The sequence below is a fragment of the Lacerta agilis genome, chromosome 4, assembly GCF_009819535.1.
Source record: "Lacerta agilis isolate rLacAgi1 chromosome 4, rLacAgi1.pri, whole genome shotgun sequence".
In the NCBI taxonomy this organism is placed as follows: Eukaryota; Metazoa; Chordata; class Lepidosauria; order Squamata; family Lacertidae; genus Lacerta; species Lacerta agilis.
In genome coordinates, this window is record NC_046315.1 from 18,140,340 (window position 1) to 18,163,758 (window position 23,419).

At 40.2% G+C, this 23,419-nt stretch overlaps 1 protein-coding gene across 3 annotated transcripts; it reads left to right on the forward strand.

Moving 5' to 3' along the window:
• The first annotated feature begins 270 nt into the window (after positions 1 to 270).
• Positions 271 to 23,077, forward strand: CEP126 (centrosomal protein 126). 3 transcript variants are annotated; one of them, XM_033146167.1, is made up of 12 exons: positions 274 to 904; positions 1,587 to 1,706; positions 5,462 to 5,610; positions 8,644 to 8,734; positions 9,364 to 9,556; positions 11,810 to 13,826; positions 16,011 to 16,172; positions 17,425 to 17,549; positions 18,120 to 18,207; positions 18,839 to 19,048; positions 20,400 to 20,464; positions 22,579 to 23,077. In XM_033146167.1, exons 1-12 carry the CDS (start codon positions 666 to 668, stop codon positions 22,672 to 22,674), a joined length of 3,555 nt encoding a protein of 1,184 aa, XP_033002058.1. In that variant the 5' UTR covers positions 274 to 665; the 3' UTR covers positions 22,675 to 23,077. The 3 variants fall into 3 exon arrangements, with proteins under 3 accessions (XP_033002059.1, XP_033002058.1, XP_033002060.1); XM_033146168.1 differs by lacking the exon at positions 18,839 to 19,048 and having other exon boundaries at positions 271 to 904; XM_033146169.1 differs by lacking the exons at positions 274 to 904; positions 1,587 to 1,706; positions 5,462 to 5,610 and having other exon boundaries at positions 8,649 to 8,734; positions 9,366 to 9,556.
• Positions 23,078 to 23,419: the final 342 nt, after the last annotated feature.

Genomic DNA, 23,419 nt, shown 5'->3' on the forward strand with positions numbered 1-23,419 from the left:
TAAAACAGTGGTTTTCTTGAGTCGAAATGAGAGTAACCCTAAACATTTTTTAAAAGAAAAAAAAAGCACTGGTTAGGCGTGTGTGTGTGTACACACACATGTACTGTACATATGTATATACAGTATACACACACACATATATGAGTGTGTTTTTACTTTTTGCCTATATATATCGACAAAAACAAAAAACCCTGAACATTCCTTCCCCCCCCCCAAAAAAAGATAAAATATTCGAGGAAAAAGATAATATATTCGACGGCGGGGAAGAGGCTAAACGGCCAGCCCGGAAAGGCCTCTCTGCCTCAGAGTCTCCGCCTCGGCGCGGCCCTTGTCTCCGAGCCGGCCCCTTCGCATGGCGCTCCGCCCCTTCTCCTCCTCCGTCTCCCTTGGTTTCCGTTGCGAAGGAAGCGGCGTCGCCGGTTGCTAAGATGGCGGCTGGGCGGCGGCGCCCTGGAGCCAGGCGAGGGGCTTCGGCGGGCGCTTCTGAGGCGGCGGGGAGGGCTCGCTGGAGCCCCCCCGCTGGGCGCTGACGGGGATCCCGCGAGCGAGACGAAGGGCGGTGAGCGAGGGAGAGAGACAGAGAGAGAAGCCCGAGAGCCGCTGGGTGTGAGGGGACGGTGAAGATGGCGGCGGCGGAGGGCGGCTGAAGGTTCGGGGGCGCGTGGATGGAGCCTGGCGGAGGCGCCAACGGCAACGGCAACGTGATCGGCGGCAACGGCAACTTCTACTACTACTCCAGCTACGGGCGGGCGCCGGCGGCAGCGGCCGGGAGCCAGGCCGCCTCGGCGTGGGAGGCCGAAGGCGCCGCCGAGCCCGCTGCCCCCGGCGCGAGGAGGGGCGTCTCGGAAAGCGCTCCGCCGCGGGGCCTCAGCCGCCGGGCCTTGAGCTCCTTGGGCCCCTCCACGTATCCTCCTTTGGGGCAGGAGGCGAGAGGGCGGGAAAGAAGCGGGGGGGGGGGAGAGAGGAAGGGCGGGAAAGAAGCGCTTGTTGAGGGAACAGGTGTGGTGCTCAGGCCAGGGAGGACCCAGCGAGGACAAAATTTGGCGACTTGGCCCCCTAAATAGTTATTATTTTCACAATAATTTCTTTTGGTACAGTTGCTTCTTAGGGGTCTTCTCAATAGGCTCGCTGAAACTTCACTGAAATATAATAATAATAATAATAATAATAATAATAATAATAATAATAAATAGCCGCCTCCGGGTACAGGGCAGTATATAAATTCAATAAATAATAAATAAAATTAAAAAACAGAAATTGGTTTATTATTATAATTAGTAACAAAAACAGAAGTTGATTTTGTTCTTATTATTATTATTACCATCATCATCAGTGCTTTTCTCCAGAAAAATATGTGTCAGTAATCAACACCATGAAGTTGTTACAGTAAGTACCACATTTTTAAACAACAACAATGAGAGAGAGAGAGAGATGTCGATACTGCGTACCCTTGAGCACCCTGGGGGGGGGGGGGGAGCACAGAAATGAAGAAAAAAAAACACCTTCAATAAATTATACTAAGTAAATGTGGGCTGGGTGTCTAGGGTTTTCGTTACAGTTTCTGTTATCTTTAATGTCATGGTCAGAAATCTAAAGATTCTCCTTGAAAGAGACTTGTCAAAAGAGCGTCACGAGTTGCTAAAGGATCAAAGACTGTTTCGTAATCGAGCACGAAAACATTTTCTAGAAACAAATAAAAGGAGGAGGTATGTAAATGTAAGGCATGCTTGATATTTTAGTTGTGGTGGTAAATAATTGTTTGTGGGATGGAGTGGTTCAAGTTACTTTGAAAGGGCAGTTGGTACAGCCCCTCAAGAAACCCTTCTGAGACAGCTACCTGCTTGGAGCAAGGTGCTTAAGAGGGTCATGGCAGATGGACTTCAGGTGTATTTGGGAAAACATACTATTTAGACCCATTTCAATCTGGCTTCAGGTCCATTTGGGGCATTGGTTGGTTCTTTTCATTGATCAGCTGTATCAGAAGATACACAGAGGGAGCATAGTCTTGTTAGCCCTACTGAATCAGCAGATTTTGATAGTCTGGACCACAGTTTTCTCCTTCATTGGCTCTTGGGGGCTGGCATCAGAGGTACTGTGAAATTCTGCTTCCATATAAAGGCAACGGGGAGACTTCAGCTTGGCCTGATGGCAATTACGGTAGGTTGTGGGAGCCTGCAGGGCTCTGTTCTTTCCCCCATGTTGTTTAACATACGTAATGCTGCTGAGTGAGCTCATCAGGTGATACGGAGCATACATAAGTATGCTAAGGATACTCACCTTGTGTCTCTCCCTACCATCTAAATCTGGAGAGGTTCTGCTGGTGTTAGATCAATGACATGAGGCAGTAATGGGCTGGATAAGGGCCAATAAACAAAGTGAATCATAACAAGTCAGAGGTCAGTGTTTAAATGGTGTTAATGTCCAGTAATTGAGTAGGTGGCCTGTTCTGGCTGGGGTTACATTTGCTCCAAGGAAACAGGTGCACGTTCTGGGGTTGCTGTGTAAGATTGATCTCTGTCACTGGAAGCCCAAGTGGCTTGGAGCTCCGATACCAACTATGGTCATTCCTGGACAGGGACAGTGTGGCTACAGTGATCATGCTTTGATAACCCCAGGTTGGATCACTGTACTGTGCTCTTTATCTGGCTGCCCTTGAAAAAGGTTTGGAACTGCAGCTGATACAGAATGCTACAGCAAGAGCACTGACAGATTTGCCAGCAGAGCTCATAGAGCACCCAGTTCTGAAGATTCTGCATTGCGTGCCTGTATGCTGTTAAGTCAATTTCAAGTGTTTAATGTTGACTTGAATGGTGTGGGAAGGATCCAGTTACCAGAGTGCATCCCTCTGTATACCCCTACCCAGGCCTTACGATCAGCTGAGGAAGCCCTGCTGCATGTTTCATTGCTGTGTGTGATACATGCCTCTGTGACTTATGAAAAGGCCTATTTGATGGTGGCTCCCTGGCTGTGGAATGCTCTTTCACTTAAAATTTGACTGGTGCCTATAGTGATTGAATTTTGTTGCCAAGTAAAAACTACCTCTAGCCAGGCTTTTAATGATGTAGGATATGTTAGGCCACAGATACCTGGAGTAAAAAGTAGTAGTTGTAACAAATTATGGATTTTATATCATTTGAATGTTTTATAGATATTTGTTTTATTTGCTACTTGTTTTATAATTGCAATATCCTGCCCTGGGATCATTTGGTTTGATAGAGTAGAATAAAAATGAAGCAAATAAATAAATTATGGTAATGTTCAAATGATACTCTTTAAACTTAGAATTTCTAAAATGGTGCAGATTAGCTGAGGTCCTAAACCAGGGGGTGCCAAACTTACCTGGCCCCTGGCGCCAATCGGGCAGAGGGCAGGGGAGCGCGCACCCATATGCACACGCACTCGCTTTTTCCGGCGTGGCGCAGCACCAGAAATAGCTTGTGCCCATGCGCAAGCATAATTTCTGGCACACTTCTGGTGCAGCACGGCACCGGAAATAGCTTGTGCTTGTGCGCACGGGCCTCCGCAGACCCGGAAGTGCATGAGAAATTACACTTGCACATGTGCAAGAGCTATTTCCAGCACTGCGCCAGAAATGCGTCAGAAATGACGCTTGCGCGTGCGCACAAGCTATTTCCGGTGCCGCACCGACCCAGAGATGGGCAGCCGCGCCGGTAAGAGCGGGCGGCGGGGTCGTTGGGCACCGGATAATTGGCTCGCGCGGGACCTTATCCGGCCCGCGGACCTTAGTTTGGGGACCCCTGTCCTAAACTAATGATGTATTTCCAGTGTGGCCATGAATATCTAATAAGTAGGAAACCATGGCTTAAAGTTTAAATTAAATATAAATTTATTTCAGGATACGCTGTGTGGCTAGAATAAAGATGATCATGCCTAACACTTAAAGTGGTGGCGTTTGAAATAAGTGCTAAACTAAATCATACCTGGAAGATTGAGTATCTTGTTGTTCACTTCTTGTTACACTCCTGCTTTGCCCTGCTGCAGTCAAGAAATGTTCAGAGTTCATTAGTTTGCACAATGCGAAATAGTATACATTCATGTAACAATAGATTCCTTGAGTCAGTGTCTATGTTATGAACTGCTGCTAGTATTACTTTCTGACATTATACTCTTCTTAGTACAAGAGGCACTTGGTACAGATTTCAACAAGCAGGAACTTGCGATAAATCACAGATTTAGAGAGGGAGTTAAAGAATAGGGGCAATACAGTGGACTTATTTTTATTTAAAATAGTTAAATCCTGCCTTTCCTCAAGGGAGCTAAAGGTGGCCAACAACAATAGATTAAAATGATAAACACATGAGAACAGTAATACCCCCCCCCCAAACAGTAATGAATCCCACCCTGGGACCACTTGATTTAATGAAAAAAGTTGTAGCTTATCCTCAACACAGACCCTATGTCCAAACAGTCACCAAGAAGCTGAAGAATAGGGAGGCACATTCTACCTGATAGGAGGTTGATGGGAAACTAGTCTGCACTTTGTTGGGATTATTTGTACGTAGAATAATGTATAGTTTTCAGGGGTCATATTCTTGCACTGTTAAAAATCAAGCTTCTGTGCCAAACAAAGGAGTACGGTAAATCTCCCCTGAATTCACAAAGCCCCAAAGAAACAGAATATACACTTTAATGTATATATGTTATCCCTTGCTTGATGTGCCAAGAAATATAATAAAAGTACTCTTAGAAAGATTTATTCAAACAGTAAATCTTTATATGTTTTGAATGTAGCTCTTCACTCATTAATATAAGCCATGCATGTCCAGCAAGTAGATCATGATCTACCAGTAGATTACTGGACGTCTGCAGTAGATCACTGGTAGATCATTGGCCTCCCCCCAAAGAAGCTCCCCTAAAAAAAGCTCAACATTTTACCCCCTCCCTGAAAAAACTTAACAACTTTTACCCGAACCCCCCAAACAACTTTGACCTGATCACTGCCAGCTTTTAACTCTGTGAGTAGATCACAGTCTCTTGGGAGTTGGCCACCCCTGATAAAGACTTTTCTGCTAAAAATCTGAAAGATTATTTGTTCTTTATTTGTTCTTTATCCTGGGGGTGTCACATATGCTAACAATCAGATCTAGTTACTCCATGGTAGCTTATTACTTCATTTCCCAGTGTTCAAAGGTGAGCTTGCAGATACCAAGAGGAAAATCAGTGATTGCCATGTCAGGAAATGGGTATTTTAAGTGTGTGTGTGTGTGTGTGGAGACATAGATGGGGAGACAAGGTCTGTGCAATACAAACATGCCAGTGGAGCCAATCCACACTCTTCCTGGCACATGCGAGGAGAGAGGTCAGGACATGACTGAGTTTGAAACGTGCTTCTTAATATGGATCACTGATGTATTTGGATAAAGAAGGATTTAAGCAAAATGGTGTGATCCACTTACCATGGTGATTATTTTTATTGAAAGCTGTAGTTGTTTTTACACAGAGCACTTGAAGAAAAATGGAAAGACGTTGAAGAAAAAGAACAAAAATTCAGAGAACAAATTTTGCTTCAGAGGAAACTGAAACATCAGGAAGCAACTGAAAAGTTCCAGCGTGGTCATATTCCACTTTCACAACGGAAGAAAGTAGAAGGTTTGCATATTGCAAATGCAGCTATATCTATAATGCTTGCATTATAATGTGTGTTAGAAATAGTATTCATTACAGATTAGTATCTGTCAAAAAAAACAAATATTGGAATACCTAGGGGCCATTCCATAAAAGTATATTAAATGAACAAATCTATTTTTTCCTTTAAAAAAATAAATACAGTAGTTTAGAAAGTGAAATAATGTTGTCAAAAAACAAAACACCATGCCCACAAGCATATTGATCCTGCAGAATGTGTTATTGTAAGCTTACTTAGCCATCTGAATAGCCAAAAAGGTCAGGAACAACATGTGCCAGATAATGAGAAATATATGTAAACAGGAGGAAGTCTATAATTTTCATAATACTGTTTGTGTGTGTTGACTGACCCTTGGATTGTTGGGGTTTTGAATAGTGGCTTTCTTACTGCTACTTCTGTTTCATCCCATGTACCCTGTTTCTCCTAAAATAAGACATAGCCATAAAATAAGCCATAGCAGGATTTCTATGCATTTGCGAAATATAAGCCATACCCCGAAAATAAGCCATAGTGACGTGGTACCTCCCATTAAAACAGCCTGGGGAGGCGTGGCTATGCAGCGTACCGATGTGACACGGTTAAAATAAGACATCCCCTGAAAATAAGCCATACTGTGTTTTTTTGAGCAAAAAAATATATAAGACGGTGTCTTATTTTAGGAGAAACACGGTATGCTCTTGGTGGAGCCAATGCAATGCTCTTCATACTGTGCCCACCAGCAATGTGTGGTGTTGCGTAGCCAGGAGAACAATGCGGCTGCATCTTACCAGCTGCTGCTGCCTACCATTATGCACTTGCCTAACCAGGTCTTGGTCTTTGCTCCAACAGCGTAGCAACCCCCACCTGGGGCAGACCAAAGTTGTTGAGGGGTTTTTGTTGTTGTTGTTTTTTAGGAAAGTTGTTGAGCATTCAGGGCAATGGGAAAGGTGGCAGAAAGAAGTAAGAAGTGCTCTGGCCACTTTTAGCTCTGGCCACAGCCTCTGCTTTTGTGCAGCCACTGGTGGGGTTTTCCCATGGGTCATTGGGTGCAAAACAGCTGGCAATCCCTGATCTAGTAACACAGTTGTGAGCACAGAAATAGGTTTCCAGAGGCAGATCTACACTACTGACAGTGTAAAAGGCTGGTGTGCTTTTGGAGCACTGCATCTGTGATGGAAGTTTGGATCTCCAGCCTAAGATTAGCTGTGTCAAAACTGACAATTTTGATTGAGCATTAGTTTTGGGAGGGTGCAGTGCCTCTTCAATGTTAACCACAGCAAAAACCAGTAATTTTAGGGGTGAAGAGACTGTGCAATGTGGAAGACTTTGAATCTTGTGATAATATAACCACTGGCACATGTATTACATAGTGCTGACTTTGATTCTATGATTCAGCCTGCAATCAGTTTCATTTCAGTTTTTCTGCACTTTTGTATGTGATTATTTGCCTTGGAAATCTGGGTGTCGTTAGGTAGGGGTGTGTGTATAATGATGCTGAGGCTTTAATGTTAGTGACCAGGATTGCAAACTGTTTAAACTCATTAATTTCAAATTGCTTCATGTATCATTGAAGTTGGTTTCATATATGAACAAAGTTCATACTTCATTACTGGGCAGTCCTATGAGATGCAATACAGTAATTTTGTATATTTCAGGGTTTTTTAGTATTTAAATACAGGATCCCTATTTCAAACTTGTTTTTAATGACACAGCATAACAGTTGTGAACGATTCACAAACACACCTTTGGTTCTGCTCCAGTCTTTATAATTCTCATGAATGTACTCTCTCGGGGGCATCTAACAGTTGTAAACACAGACAGTGTGATGTCTCAGTCAACTTTCCAAGGTTGAAACTATGTGATATGGTATTTCACTTAAATATTCTTCTCCACTCAGGAAGTCATGAGTGCATCACCTCTGATTCTTGGTGGATGTTTCCTATCCACTGATCAAATGAAAGACAAAAAAACAGCATTGGTAATGATGCATTTTGATTTGACTGTGAAACTTCTCCAGGGATTTCTTACTTGGTTTTTTCATAAAATTTACCGGTATACACAAAATTTATACATCAAAACTTTTGATGGTTAACAAATTAATTTTATTGTGTGCGTGTTTCATCATAATTATTGAATTAAAGGAAGCCACCCATGAATAATATTATTGCTAAAAATATCAATCAATACCAGGCCATAGCTCAGTGGCAAAATGTCTGTTTTGCGTGTAGAAATGAACTGGGAGCCAGAGATTTTCTCCTTTGCGTGGCCTGTTGGGTGCATAAATTATTTAACTGCTGCATTTTATTTATATTACTTTTCAAAACAAGGGTGTACTTTCATATATATTTTTCCTGCTTTTTATTTCATTACTAATATTTTTATGGATCATTAAGCCACCTTTAACGTCATTTATGGCAGAAAGATAGCATGCAATTTAGAAAATAATAATTTTGACCAGACATTTCTTATAGTCACTGCACTCCTCTCCTACCTTTATCAGGGCTTTCTGTTTCCACCAACCAAAAAAACCGCTACTGGCACAATCTACCAGGAAGTTTTTTTTATATGGACCCCATTAAAATGAACTGGACTGAAATAAATAGCAGAAGAAGGCTATTGTGGATTGTGCTCTTTTTTGTCCCTTATATTGAATTTTCCTTGTTGCAATCACATATGCTTAATTTAGGGTTCAGTATAATTTGTAAATTTAGCCTTAATTGTAAATACACAATCATTATTGGATGCCTCAAAAATTCAAAAAACAGTTTAAGAATTGCAGTAATTGTTGGTGCATTTAAATAAGTCAGAGTGTGCAGAGTTTGCAAAGCCATACTGTATGGGAACAACAAGGAAGAAGAAGAAGTTAAGGATTGTAGTAGTAGAGGGCTGGTGTGGGCACAGTTTTAGAATTCTAGGAGTTTTCTAGGGGGTGGGGAAACTGTTCCTTAGTTTTTGTGTTTAAAAGCTTGACATTTTATTAAATATTTCTAAATGCTGTCCTTCTTTTTAATTCCTAGTGCAGAGAAAACCAGAACCTAAATTAGATGAGGCTTTTAAGAAAATTCAAGTAACAGGATTACATTTGTCACCATCCAAAGTCATTGGAAGGTAGATATTTTATTTGTTTAATTCAATCATAAAATTGCTGCAATACTTGTGGGCGGAAGCTAAATGCAAGATCATATAAAATATGTTTTTCTTCATTCCCTAGTGAACAATGTTGGGTGGGGCATGGAAGAACTGCTGGGTAGGAGGATGTCGTGGGAAATTTTCCTTCCATTAACTTCTGTAAATTAACATATTAGAATCCAGGCCCAATTTTGGGTGATCCTTCATTCAACAACTGCCACATCAAATCCCATGTTGTCCAAGGTCCCCACAACACCCCTAAGAAGCTTTTCAGAGGTGCAGGTAGGGGCAGAAAACTTGCTTTCTATGAAGAGGACACATATTTTCCCCAAAAATATGCATTTAGCAAAGCAAAGTAAGAACTTAACGGAGTATATACAATGCAGCTAAATGCAACACCAGCAGAATCACTTTATTCCTAGTTTGGGGCAAATTTTTACTGAAATATGTTTTTCACAAGTACTATACCTTCTATAGTACCTTGTAGCTACTAAATTAATTTTAGTGTGCAGAATGTTTCACTTTAGATGTAATTTTTTACTGTGAAACTTTTCATGAAACTAGTAAAAATGTAGCTGGAAGTGACTATAATGTTTCTTCTCTGCAAGAGCTGCTGACACAACTTCCTCAGCTACTAGAAATGATCCCTTTTCCTGGAAACAGAGCTCAGTGAAAGCTGGCTGTGATAGGATAATGCAGGAAAACAGTGGTTCAAACCCGGACAATTCCCAGCTTCTCTTCCAACAAAATCTGAATGAAATGCAGCAGCAACTACAAGAACAACATTTCAGCAACCTTCAGGTATGATGTCCTGGCAGTTATTTACATCCTCTTAAAGGTGCAATTCATAAACCATCTAAGTAGGAGTACCTAATGTACCAACTTTTTAGACCCATTGCACCTGCTTCAGTGCCAATTTAAGGATCTAGAAGCCCAGGACTTCTATCACCTCGAAAGGTAAAACAGCATGATAACCCCACACACAAGTAGAACTTCATATGAAAGGACATTAAGGTGTTAACAGAGTTGTCCTTATACTAGGCATGTCACCCCTGTGAAGGTGCACATGACTGCTGAGCCAGGTGTGTTGCAGTATCCTCAGCTGAAGTTGCTGTTGCAGTTGCTTTATCAGTCAAAGAGCATCAAAATCAATTCACTAATAATGTTTAGGTTTCTTTGAAGCAACTGTATTCAGTTTGGTCTGCTGCTTGAATTGCAAAGCAATACTATAAACAACTTATTTTTCTTTTGCATCGTTAAATTGCCACTAGGGGCCGCTGGGGATTTTCTGGCAAAGCAGATACAATTTTCCAACTGTTGAAGATAATTAGCAGAAATGGAAGTTGCTTATACAGTCAAACCTCAGTTGTCAAACTTAATCCATTCCAGAAGCCCACTCGCCTTCCGAAATGTTCGACAACCAAGGTGCAGCTTCCAATTGGTTGCAGAAGCTTCCTGAACTCAAGTGGAAGCTGCGTTGGACATTCAACCTCCAAAAAATGTTTGAAAACTGGAGCATTTACTTCTGGGTTTGGGGGCATTTGGGAGCCAAAACGTTCCAAAATGAAGCCGAGGTTTGACTGTAAAATATGTAAGAGTTTAAACATACAGACAAACAAATGCTACAGAGTAACCACTGGCATTGTTTCACTGTGATGCTTTGCTCTAAAACTCACTTTTAATTAAGCAAGGGTGAGTGGAAAGCAATTGTTGAATAGGTGCTGTACTTAGTCAAAATCATTGCAATTGACTACACCATATCTGTATGATTATACATTGTGGTCCTTTGACCTTTCACTTTGCGGTTTTACAGATCTGGTAGGATTATAAAGATTCTTAAAATTCCCCCTTTTAAGACATATAAAAAGGTCACTATGCCAGTCTGAATATTGTTTCCTATTAATATATATCCCTTTAAAATCAAACAAGATTTCAGTTCTAAACCTAATTCACTTCTAAACCAGAATATTGCTGTGATATAGTCACCACAGGGTTTGTATGTACTTTTTTGTGATTTTTGAGGTATAGCGTCTGTTTTCAAATAAAATTCAGGGGCCTGCAATAAAAATTACTGGACTGATATCCACTAATATTTTTTATCCCAAAGAAGCAGGCTTCACTGGTTCTTAATTATAAGAAAGGAAGAGATAAGGTAAACTATTTTTATAAGACTTAAGCTAAAAACAATGAAGCAAAAGCATCATTAGTTTGGATGCTATTGTGGTTTCCAGCTATCTGATTAAAAAAATTAAAACATTTCTATACCTCCCTTCATTTCTCAAAGTGGCTCACAACAAATTTTAAAAATTGTCAAATACCTTTAAAGTACCTTAAAGCAATAAATGCAGCAGCATACAGAAACATACAACAAGGTGGTATTAATGGCTAGCAAAGGCCTGGAAAAACAAGTGAGCTTTTAACAAGCACACATTAGCACTGGTGCTTAACTTATTTTATTCCTGCCAGGTTGTGTATCCCAGGGGCTTTCATAGGTAATTTCTGTCTAAACTTGCAGCACCAGACATTTGTAAAAACATTCAGCTAAATAGAATGAAATTAGAGCTAGAATCAGGCATGTGGCTGCCTATAAATTCAATATACAACTGAAATGAGTTCATCCCTATGCAGAGGTGGCACCCAGAATGCGTGGTGTATGAGAACTTGCGATATTTTTCTAGCACTAAAAATCAGTGGCCAAATAGAAGCTCCAATTAAGAAAACTGGCCGTTTGTGACATTTTTAGCACACTTCATCCTGTATTCAGAATGATATTCTGACTTGCAGAGATGACGTAAAAAAGATATTTGAAATGTATTCTTGAAAAATTCCACATTTTTCTATCAAATTATTCCCAATGTCTTTTTTTCTTTTTGATTTGGTAAAGAGTGTCAACAAGGACATATTGATGTTTATTTGAAATGCAGACCTGAAAATCTTACTACTTTTCACACAAAAAACCATAAGGACCTCCCCGATTTCCCTAATTTTCTCTTAAACTTGACCAAGAAGAAAAGTCTTGGTGATATTTATAAGCTGTTTGCTTTTCTGTCTTAGGATTTTCATCAGGAAGTGAATGAAATAGCCCATACAGAAAGTGTTTGCAGTGTGGACAGTCTTGAGGCTGCAGAACCAAATGAAGGTTGTACAACACCCAGTGAAATATCTTCTTTATCTGCACAGTTGGACTCCTCAGTCCACAATTCAGAGGAATTACAGACTAGAAATAAAAGTTTCTCTGATGAAACTGACATCACTTTTTCTAAAAATGAGCATGTAAATAATTGGCTTACAAATTTAAATACCTCAAATTTCCAGACAACCTCCCCCTTTCGTGATATTTTAATAAAATACAATGTCATACCGTCTGACGAGGACACATGCAGTCCTGATCAGAAATCATTTGTTCAAAGTAGGTCTGAACAAAGAGAGACTGCGAGAGATGCTTCCGATGAGAATCTAACCTTTGCACAAAATGAAAGAGAAGAGAAAAGTTTTCTGTCAAAACGTCCGTCTTCAGGCACAATTAGCACAGAGGGTCCTGTAGCTACTGACAGCCCAGTACACAAAATAAACAAAGCTTGGGCTGTCCCTGATCCTTCAGTTGTTTCACTACAAGAGAGAAATTCTCAGCTTCCCCTGAACAGAACTTCATCAGCACAAGTCTCCTGTCAACAAGCAGCAACCCCTGCGGTCTTTCCTACTACCCCTTACAATAACAGCTTCTCAATTAATTGCATGGAGAAGAAGGGAAATGATCCTTCAGCAAGATGTACTGAAGATATAGAATGTGTGACAAATGCTAAACATGAAAAGGTGGTAACATCTTTGTTTGAAGAGATGTGTAAAGGCTGTATAAATCAACAGAATGCTAATGGGGATAATGAAATGACTAAAAATAGTTTATCTGTGTCTCATGAAGATTCCACTGCTAATTTATCTGATCTTGACCAACAGGGTAACAACCCCAGTGAAGAAAAAGTAGTGAAATTTCCAAAAAGCATCTTGAAAAAAGAATCTAAATATGAGCTTGGCAATTTCAAGGCACTGGTTGTCAACAGGGGGATCAGATTTGGGACTCAGCCTAGAGACAGTGTTGAATTGGCAAAAATGAAAGGGAAAGATGCAGAGCAAAAGAACTGTAAAAAACTTAGGTGGTTTGATGAAATTAACAGAGCAGTGGGTGATGAAAAACATTCAGAACAAAATATCATTGAAATACCTCATGCACAGCCCAGATCACCTGGTTCTCAAATTAGAGCTGCCACTTCTAGAACTAATGTTAGAAGCATTCCCGCTTGCACTCTCAATTCTGTTTTTCCAGAATATCTCCAGGAGAATTCTCAGGCATCTGCAAAAATTGCTACTGTTAAAGACTTAGAAAAAGATAATGGGATGCAGAATGCTTTTGTATCTAAAGGATATCATGTTGCTAGACAAGCATGGATAGCACCAAGAGGTGAAGAAATGCCCCTACTATATAATTGTGAACTAAAAAATCCCAAAAGCAATCCATGTAAAAGTAGAACGAAATTGATCAAAAGACCAAAATCTGCCAAAGCCACATCAAGTTTCACAAGTAAAAACCGAAAGGGCACCATTATCCGACCACAGTCTGCTAGTGAAGCCACAAAGGTTATGAAAACTCAGGGCAAAATCATGGCACCTCACCCACCAAGTAAGCCCATACCAGGCAAAAAAATGGATGAAAATCCAGCAGACAGTGTGCATCAGTCAGGAAATCTTTGGAAAGCTCACACAGATACTGAAAACAGTCATTTCTTGCCTGAAGGTCAAGATTTATGTTCAGATACTACAGATTCTCCATCTTCAGGTACTGCTTGCAATTCACAGATGGCCGCTATGCGACCTTCATATAGCATATTTACCTATGAGCTGTTGAGGAAGAAAAAGGCTACTGGTCAAGCAGTTGCCCGGTGCAACAGCGTTCCAAAAGGAAACTGTGTGTACTCAGAAAATGGATTATGTCGAGATCGCACACCAACTGATGAAGAAATCACAGTTTTGTGGCAAGGAGTGCATCGTGCACTGGCTCAAAAGGATGGTGCTGCTGGTAAGATTTATGAGTTTTCACAGAATTAGAAGGATTTATAAGATAGTATATTTGATAAAATCAGAACTAAGTACAGAGGGCCCATTCAGAGGGACTTTGAAAGAAGTTTAATTTCAGGCATATTGTGCCAATCTTACATTAGGGTCAGAAATAACAAAAGGACAGGAGTGTACTGAAAGAGAAAGACCAGACTGGACATACTTCCTTTCAAAAGCAAGACAAAAATTGTATCTAACAAGTGGTATTCTGCCCATTCCTTGTTTTAGTCAGTCTCTGACCATGACAATTACAAATAGGTGTGACTAGCTCAGCCCTGATGAATGGTGCCACAGTGGATAAAACCACAGTGCCTTTTCTGACTGGAGGATAAAAGCTCCTTTAGAATTTTTAGAGGCAGAGCTGAATCAGGCCATCCCTGGTGCAGCTCTGGGTTTGGAGGAGCCATGAGCAGGCTGCCTCACCCAACCCAGAACCTCCAACTGTTTGGGCTCCCTGATGTTAACAATGCTGCAGCCACCTCCTTCCCCCTCACAAGCAGGCTTATTTGGCAGTGGGCCTAGAGTCAAGTAGGTTATCAGCTCTGATCGACACCTGGTGGCTACCATATTTATCTCCCACAGCGTTGCTGACCTTGACTTGCCAAATGGAATGAAGTAGCCATTTCCCCCCGGTACTTTTTAGTGCCAGCATCACCAGATTAGCCCACTTGCAAGGGGAAGGAGAGGCTGACAACTACAGGAGTTCTCAGTGGCAGCGGGTACTAGAGGCAGTCCAGGCAGGATATCAGCCCTGGTGTCAGGGTACATGTACCCAAGCAGATTTCCCAGTATGTTTTAAGTCTCAGCTCATCTGTAATTTCAAGGTTGGATTACTGCAATGAACTCTTTGTGCGGATATTGAGGATGGTCCCGAGGCTACAGCTAGCACATGACATGATGCCTCGGTCACTTGTGGGAGCAAACTGCCACCAGCATATAACACTTTGCCTGTGGGATCTGCACAGGCTACCAATCTGCTACAAAGCCAAGTTCAAGGTTTTGGTATGAACATATAAGGGCCTATGCAGCTTAGGACCAGGTTACTTGAGAGATTGCCTTACCCACTACATACCTAGTAACGTTAAAGGTAAAGGACCCCTGACAAATGACTCTGGGGTTGCAGCACTCATCTCGCTTTACTGGCCAAGGGAGCCAACGTTTGTCCACAGACAGTTTTTCCGGGTCATGTGGCCAGCATGACTAAGCTGCTTCTAGCGAAACCAGAGCAGCGCATGGAAACGCCGTTTACATTCCCGCCAGAGCGGTACCCATTTATCTACTTGCACTTGGATGTGCTTTTGAACTGCTAGGTTGGCAGGACCTGGGACCAAACAACGGGAGCTCACCCCGTCACAGGGATTCGAACCGCCAACCTTCTGATCAGCAAGCCCTAGGCTCTGTGGTTTTACACCACAGCGCGGCCACTGCATTTTGCAGGAGGATCTCTCCCTGAAGTTCCTAAAATATCAGAATCCCACTACACAGTAATTTGAAGCAAGTGTAGCTGTCACTATTAAGTGAAAAGCATCCCTATTGAGATACAACAGGTGCCCACTATCTGGAGTTTCCAGAAACAACTGAAGATGCTTTTGCTTCACTTTGCCTTTCCAGCTGGATGGCGGGGGCCGGGGGAGGGGACATGTCTCTGCCTTGTGTGTTGTATTGTATTTAAATTTATTTTTACTTGTTTCACTTGTTTTGTTTTATGGTTGTAAATTGCCTGTAAATTTATCTAAAAGGTGATTTATGAATTCAACAACAGTAATAATATTAGTAGCTGTTATCTGATAGATTGCTACTATTGAAATGAAAGTTCATTCTTGCAAATGACTGAGTGCTTTGGCTGTCATCTAGCAGAGTCCTGGACAGTGTGCTTAAACTTGTGGTGCTTCAGTAATGAAGGGAGATTGGATGTGCCTTGAGTGAATGTTTAACTTGCACATTCATACATTGATTTGGTCTAATCATCTGCTGGTAAATTAGGTCTTGCTGCAACTTCACCCCACACGCCTTAAAATAATTGGGTAAAATAATACAGTTGGTTGTAAAATACACACACATTCCTGACTAATTTCTGAACTATTGAGTGGAGTTAGCCTGACAATATAATTTTTAAATCTTCTTGTGTGTTTTTCTTTTCTTTCAGGAGATTCACAACATTGTGTTACGCTCTGCAATAATTCAAATAATGGTGACTTGCAACCCACTAGACCTAATGTGACTCACATCACAATTGATGGTGGCAATCTGATGGGCAGTATTAAATCAGGTGTCAGAGTGAATCCAATATTTGCTTCTCCACCAAGCAGTAAGGTTCTTCCTTTATCATATTTTGTTGGGGGGGGGGGGAAAGAGAAGACAAGAATATATATATAGGCCAAATTTAATTAATATTGAATAATAAAGCTTATATAGTAATATATGTATAGTTAAGGAATATCTTTAGTCAATGAGCCATGTATGAAGTTTGGATTGAGTCTGTACCCTAGTTTCAATTCTGTATTTTCTGCACTGGCAACTTTTTGAGAGTAAATAATCTAGAAGGGTACCTGGGATAGGCATATATGGTTTCCTAAGTACTGAGAGTTCATATTGATAAATTAGACTATGCTGGTATATTCTGAAGTGGTTTCTTCTATAGCTCACATGCTAATCGAGGGCTCTATTCATGAAAATTATTTTGCGCTTGTCTTTTCCAAATGTTCCTTTATACTATCAGCACTAGTATAATTTTTAGTATTTACACCACAAGAGGAAAATTAGAGAATTAGAAATAAGCTAAATTAACAAATATATCCTTAACTTTTAACTCCATTGATTTGAATTCGCTCCCATCAATAAACTAAAGCTCTGTTTAATTAATCTACCAATTAAAGCTTGCAGCTCTAGTTATAAACTTCCCTAAATGTTGACCCATAGCTCAGTGGTAGATTCCAGGTTCAGTCCCCATCATCTCCTGCTAAAAGAATCTGAGATAGTTGGACTAGGAAAGCCCTCTGCTGGAGACCTAAGGCCCAAACTAGATGTGATGGTGGGAGATCTATAATTGGATTGTCTTTTTGTAAAGAGTAAATAGAAGTGGTTTGGAATAGAGCCATGGCACAGGAGGAAGTTTTAATTGTTTTCCTCACCTGGCTTTTCTGATCTACATATTTCTCAAACAACGCACACCCAGAATTGTACATTTGCTCCATGAAGCAAAGCATATATGTACCATACAAGCAGGTTTGCCATCTATCTTGCTCAACATTACTGATATAATCCAAAAATAAACTCAAGTTAAGCCACCTGTATTCCTTTTTCCTGCATATTTATTTATTTGTTACTATGTTTTCCCTATATGCGTTCGAAGTGGCTTATAAACGAAAGTGTATCTGAAGAAGTGTGCATGCACACGAAAGCTCATACCAGGAACAAACTCAGTTGGTCTCTAAGGTGCTACTAGAAAGAATTTTCGATTTTGTTATAAACGAAAGATAACATTGAAACTATAATTATAATTTAAGTATAAGACAATATAACAAGGTGTGTGTTTTGTGGTGCTTTTTTATCCTTTTCAGCTACTTTTGCCATGACAAGACGAAAACAAAGTATTGAAAATAATGAAAATAAACGCAAGGCTCTTTTAGAACAGAGGAGACAAAAGGCAGCCTCTGCAGTATGGAAGCCCACTAGTGTTGGACAGGTACATCTGATAAATTTCTGACTGAAAAATATCAAAATAGCTGTCCTAGGAAAATGGATTCTGTATCTGCAGTTAAAAAAATATGAACAATATGCTGAAGAAAATTAAAATGTTACTTCCAGTAGAAAAGAGATTCTACAGTTATCTCTAGACCTCTTGCTTCCACTTCTCTGATAAGGCAGAATGTAGAGAGAGGGCATTCTGTACATTATAAAGGAAACACTCTGGTGGAGTCATTTCACAAATAACTGTTCAGGTTTACTATATCCTGAATATGCTTGCATATGTAACCTGTTCGTGGGTTATCATAGAGAACTATGTGGGAATCAGAGTTAATAAGCACAGTCTATTAAATTTTTCTGCTATAGTTCAGTATCACCACCATCACAGGCTAATGTCCTCCAGAATACAGCAGCATATGTTATAGGTGTGTGTGTGTGTGTGTGTGTGTGTGTTTTAAGGCTTTTTCATTATTTGATTTTCATTTCAGAGTAACGTTAGCACTTCTGGACCATGAAATGTCAGGATTATTTTTTGAAGCAGTTTATAATAAAATTCTTTTTTTTATAGAATATGACACAAGCTGTGAAGCGAGCACCACCTCATTGTGCAAATGATATAGTGCAAGCCATGGGTGGCATCAGTAATTCTGATGAAGGTAATGCAGCATGTTTCAATCTGACTGTTGCTATGAAATATTATGTTAAGGTTCTGATTATAAACTTATTCATTGCTAAGTATCATGTGTCATTCCCAATTAAGGAATATCTTTGAATTTTGCAAATAAACTCTCATTGGTAGAGTGCTTGGAACAACAAGGTGTTGTACATAAGTCAAAGAAAAAGACACAGTTTTAACACAAGAGGGTTGCAGGTAGTGAGAAATGGTAAAAGGTTTAAGAACAGCTGAGGAAAGCCGCATAAAAAAGCAATTTTTTAAAAGATCGGGTATCTGTCACGTGTCCATTTCTCACAGAAACGTTATAGGAAAGTAATGATAGTCTTACGTCATTTGCTTTCTGAATCAAAAGTGGGGGAAATATTTTGATGCACAGAAAAGGTGTATAGGCATCCTCAAAAACAATTCTAATGTTGCTCGGATAGTTTCATGATGTTCTGTGGGAACAAATATAAAGAAAATTATTCATGAAAGATGCACAAATACATGTTGTTAGCAATGGAGAAAGGCTGTAAAAGGTGGATATTAAAACAAATTGACCCCAGGAGCAAATCCAGTTTTTTGTTTGTTTTCTTTCTAACCTTTTCTACAATACACATTTCTGTTATTAGTTTCAGACAGTACTACACAGTTTATGCTGGCAGAAAACTTAGCAAACACATCAGCTACAGAAAGTGACATCTTGATTGATTTGGACACAGTTCAACCATACAAACAGACTACAGTGCTAAACAGACCTGCACGGCAAGGAATGAGTGCATTGTCATTTGAAGAGCACAAAGTTCTTCAGTCACTCGACCGCATTAATCAAAAGCTACTTAGTAAGTAGTCAGCAGATCATGCTATGAAATTCACCAAGGTACTAACTCTATCAATACAACTCTCTGCCTGTCTTCTTGGTAGTAGGTTCCACTGAGATCAGTGGGTCTTCCATTAAGTGCACGTGGGTTTGCAGTTTAAATGTAAATATGTAATACTGCCAGAATAATCATTCCAGCTTCCAACTGTGTTGTCTCCCAGTTTTCTAATAAATATACCATGCAGTGGCATAATAATTACTTAGTTACAAGGTTATGTGATAGTGGAACTGCTGTTCCTAGATGCTTTATTTAGCTTACAGTGCAGAAGATGGGAATGTGACAAGCTACCTTTCATTTCCCTAGTCAAATAGTTGCCCCCATTTGCAGCCGTATGGCATGTATGGAAGAATCGCATGGCAAGGCCAGTTTTTGCACATAAGCACTTCAAAAGCAGATTGGAGCCTCTGTGAAGATGGCAGATATAGGGGAGTTCTCTAGGCATGAGGACTCCCATACAACTATTATTGGGGTATTCGTTTGGTCAAGCAAAAGTCCATTCTTTTCAAAAGACAATATCCAAAGTTGCTTCAAACCTTACAAGTTATCCAATAATAGGTATGATCTCAACAATTTTCTATCCTTCCTGCCTCTCTCATGCTTTAAGACCAGAATGTTTTGCTACTCACACTCTATTTCAAACTCTATTTTGATTTATGACAGATCTGAGATTAGGTAGGGGATATTGACAGAAGGAGGAGATAAGAAGTTCAGAATCCTTTGTCATTTGCTTTTGAACTCACCCCTGTCAGAGGATAAGCTACCTCATTCCACAGGGTAGCCCATCAAATGATGGCCGCCAGACTTAATTCTGAAAGGGGTGCCTGCCAAGTGGAATTGGTGGAAGAGTGCCCCTGGCTACAGTGCCACCTTGTTCGTGGATCCCAAAGTACTACATGCCTGCAAACTGAGTAGCCAGAAAAAGCTGAGCTGAACGCTTGAGAACACAACAGAGCTTTGTACTAGAAGAGTTCATATCTCGTTTCCCACGGTGGCCATTCAAGTGCCTTTTGGAAGCCCCCAAGCAGGGGTTATTGCTCTGTAGCAACTGGCACTTAATATCCCACCACTTCATAGTTTCATAAAGCATAGTTTCATACACCGTCATGAATTGTAGACATTTATAGACCTCTCTACAAATTTGAAATAAAAAAATAGAAATGAAATAAAACTAATGCTTATGGAGCCCTGAAAGGGAACAAAAACTGTAGGTAACATAGTCTGTATTATTTACAATCTGAAGGAAGAATAAATTATTGTACACCTTGTTTTTCCCCACCATAAACTTGAAATTTCTTATTTTATACAATTTTAGATGTCCATGAAACCATGAAAAAAATCCCATCCTCCACAAATGTTTTACAGACTCTTTCCCCTTTGGTAAGCATACCCATTTGCTCTTCCATTGTAAAATGCATATGGACAATATGTTGTTTGTTTATGATAAAGATGCAGCAGAGATAATCATCCACTTGTACTCTTTCAAAGACATATGGTTGCCTGCTGTCTGAACCAAAATGCTGGACTACATGGATTTTAATCTGATCCAGCAAGATGTGTTCGTCTAATGTCCTGTAATAACTGTGTGCTAATGCATGTAACAGTGTCCTGGATGCCTTTTAAAAAGAAAAGAAACAAAGCTGTTTCAAGATAGTATGCGAGAATTTAAGGCAGAGAATAGACAGGAGAGATTACTTAATACTTTTCCCATCTGCCATTTCCCCATTCCAATTTCCCCCCCAGCTTAGTGGCTCCTCTGCAAAGGAGGCAACTGGAGATCCATCTCAGACTTGCAGTATGTGTACAGACCCAAACCTGGTCTCTGTACCTCAAGACTGATTCCCTGTAAATCTGGGCAGAGTCCAGCCTGCTGTTGGTCTCAAGATGCATAAAGGCCTCAACCCAACTGCCTATTTCTTTAGCTATTAATGAAACCCCAGAGAGTGATGCTTGTCTCAGCCAACATTCAACGTCCTCCAGTAGCACTTCAGCACCTCTATCCTAGAACTGTTTGCAACCCCTCTAAATGTAAAGTACTCCATGCCAAGGTTCATTTTGAACAGGGTGGAGGAATTAGATCCAGCCCACTTGCCCTAGATGAAAGGCTTCCTTTAATTAAGCCTTTCCTCTTGTCCCTCTCCATTCAAGTCTCTTGAGAAGGGTAAGTGGGGAAGAAGCCTTGGTCATCCTCATAGCCTCTCAATGGAATAGACTCCCTCGGGAGGTTGTGGACTCCCCTTCGTTGGAGGTTTTCAAGCAGAGGTTGGATGGCCATCTGTCATGGATGCGTCTCCACCCCCATTATTCAGCCCAGACACTGAGGTCCAGCTCTGAGGGCCTTCTGGTGCTTCCCTCACTGCAAGAAGTGAAGCTACAGGGAACAATGCAGAGGGCCTTCTCAGTAGTGGTGCCTGCCCTGTGGAACACCCTCCCATCAGATGTCAAGGAAATAAACAATTATCTGACTTTTAGAAGACATCTGAAGGCAGCCCTGTTTAGGGAAGATTTTAATGTTTGAAGTTTTCTTCTGTTTTTAGTGTTCTGTTGGGAGCTGCCCTGAGTGGCTGGGGAAACAGCCAGATAGGTGGCGTATAAAAAATAAAATAAAATTATTATTGTTGTTGTTGTTGTTAGTTGAGATTCCTGCATTTCAGGAGTTTGGACTAGATGACCCTCAGGATCCCTTCCAACTCTCCAATTCTATGATTCAGTGGCCCAGAAGATAGGTTGGCCACTTGTCAAATCTCAGACCCACTAAGAGCCTAGTCCCTCAATCTACCAGACATTTTGTCTCTAGGTCTGTTGCACCCAGATTCTGTTTGGCTGCACTTACCCACTTGGTGACTGAATAACTGGCCATACTCAAAAAAGGTGCCTGCTACAGTATTTTCATCCAGGAAACCTTAACGTTGCTTCAGGACTATCTGTACTTGGGCTTGAAACCCTTAGCCTCTTCAACCAGTTTGGAGACCCTGCAGGCTGCAGTTATGAAGACCATGAAGATCACTGTTAAGGATAAATAACAGCTTTAGTGGTTCTTCTTTCAGTGGCTATAAAAGGGTGAGGTAGTGAGAGCCTTGAGGACTCTACATAGTGATTCCAGAACAGAGAACCTGTGCCTCACCAGCAAGCTAAGGTGGATATAAAGATAGGTTCACAGGAATGCTTTTTTATCTGCTTTGAGTCACTCTACACAGAGATCTAACCTTCATTCAGAAAGCAAGTTCAGTCTCCTATCCATCACAGCAAGGTAGTCTGTTATTGTTGGCTGATTAATATCCTACAGCCTTTTAAATATGTCTGTGGGAAGGTGGGGGTTGTTTTGATTTAATTATTGACTTGTGTTTTATTTTGTATTTTATTCTGTGAAGTGCCCAGAGATCTTTTGATGAATGGTGGTATATAAATTTAATAAACTAATAAATATTAATAATAATAATATATTGTCAGAGTACTTTAAGCTGTTTTTGTTGTGTTTTCTCTTGGTCTTCCAGGTTGCATCTCCCTCATACATGGACATCATCCCTACCATGCAGAGATACAAAAGCACATCAGCTGACCCTCGAAACCTAACGCAGAGAAGATACTGATTTGCACTGACAGAGGATATTGAACTGGGATCTATTTTAATATATTCTCAGCTGCTATCTTTGTAACATAATTATTTGCAACATGCCTTAAATGCTATTAAAAACAACTCAAACAAAATAAAGATGTAACGCAAGTATTGATTGCTTGTTACCTAGTTTACCTTTAGGGCAAAATATATATTTTTTATATTGCACTTTATTGTAAAATATATTGTATTTTTTTAAAAGAATGGAATACCTCACTTTTAAATGAGTGCTGTTGTTTATAAATTTGCTGTACATTTTTAATTTAAAAAGAAAAGAAATTATTTTGCTATTGATTAAAAATTATGTACAAGTTCATCTCCCAACTTTATTGCTTTCATTAACTGCTAATAAATTTCTACTACATTTGTAAAAGGTATGTTGTAGAAAATGATAATCAATTATCTGCAGAGCTAACCAGGTTAATAGTTTCATAATGGTTCTACTCCTAGATTCAGAAAACAATACTTTAAAGTCATAACAATGATAGTTTGCTCAAGCGGCTACTTACTGCAGCTTACTTACTCAGTGTCCTAAAAGAAAAATGATATGGCTCACTGAATTACTTGAAGATAACTGAACAATGGTGAAGGCTTTTGAAATATCAGTTGTTTCATCTTTTATCCAGTTGCTGTACAAAACCACTGAGAGTTAACTCCCATAAGTTTTACTGCTGAAATTTACCCTACATTTTCAATTACTTTTTAAGACTTGTTTTTAT

Bases quoted from the DNA above. Each gene is read 5' to 3' on its own strand.
- CEP126 (XM_033146167.1), top strand. From the start codon at position 666: ATGGAGCCTGGCGGAGGCGCCAACGGCAACGGCAACGTGATCGGCGGC. The intron at 1,707-5,461 runs GTATGTAAATGT...GTTTTTACACAG, and splicing joins GAAACAAATAAAAGGAGGAG to AGCACTTGAAGAAAAATGGA. The intron at 19,049-20,399 runs GTAAGTAGTCAG...ATACAATTTTAG, and splicing joins CATTAATCAAAAGCTACTTA to ATGTCCATGAAACCATGAAA.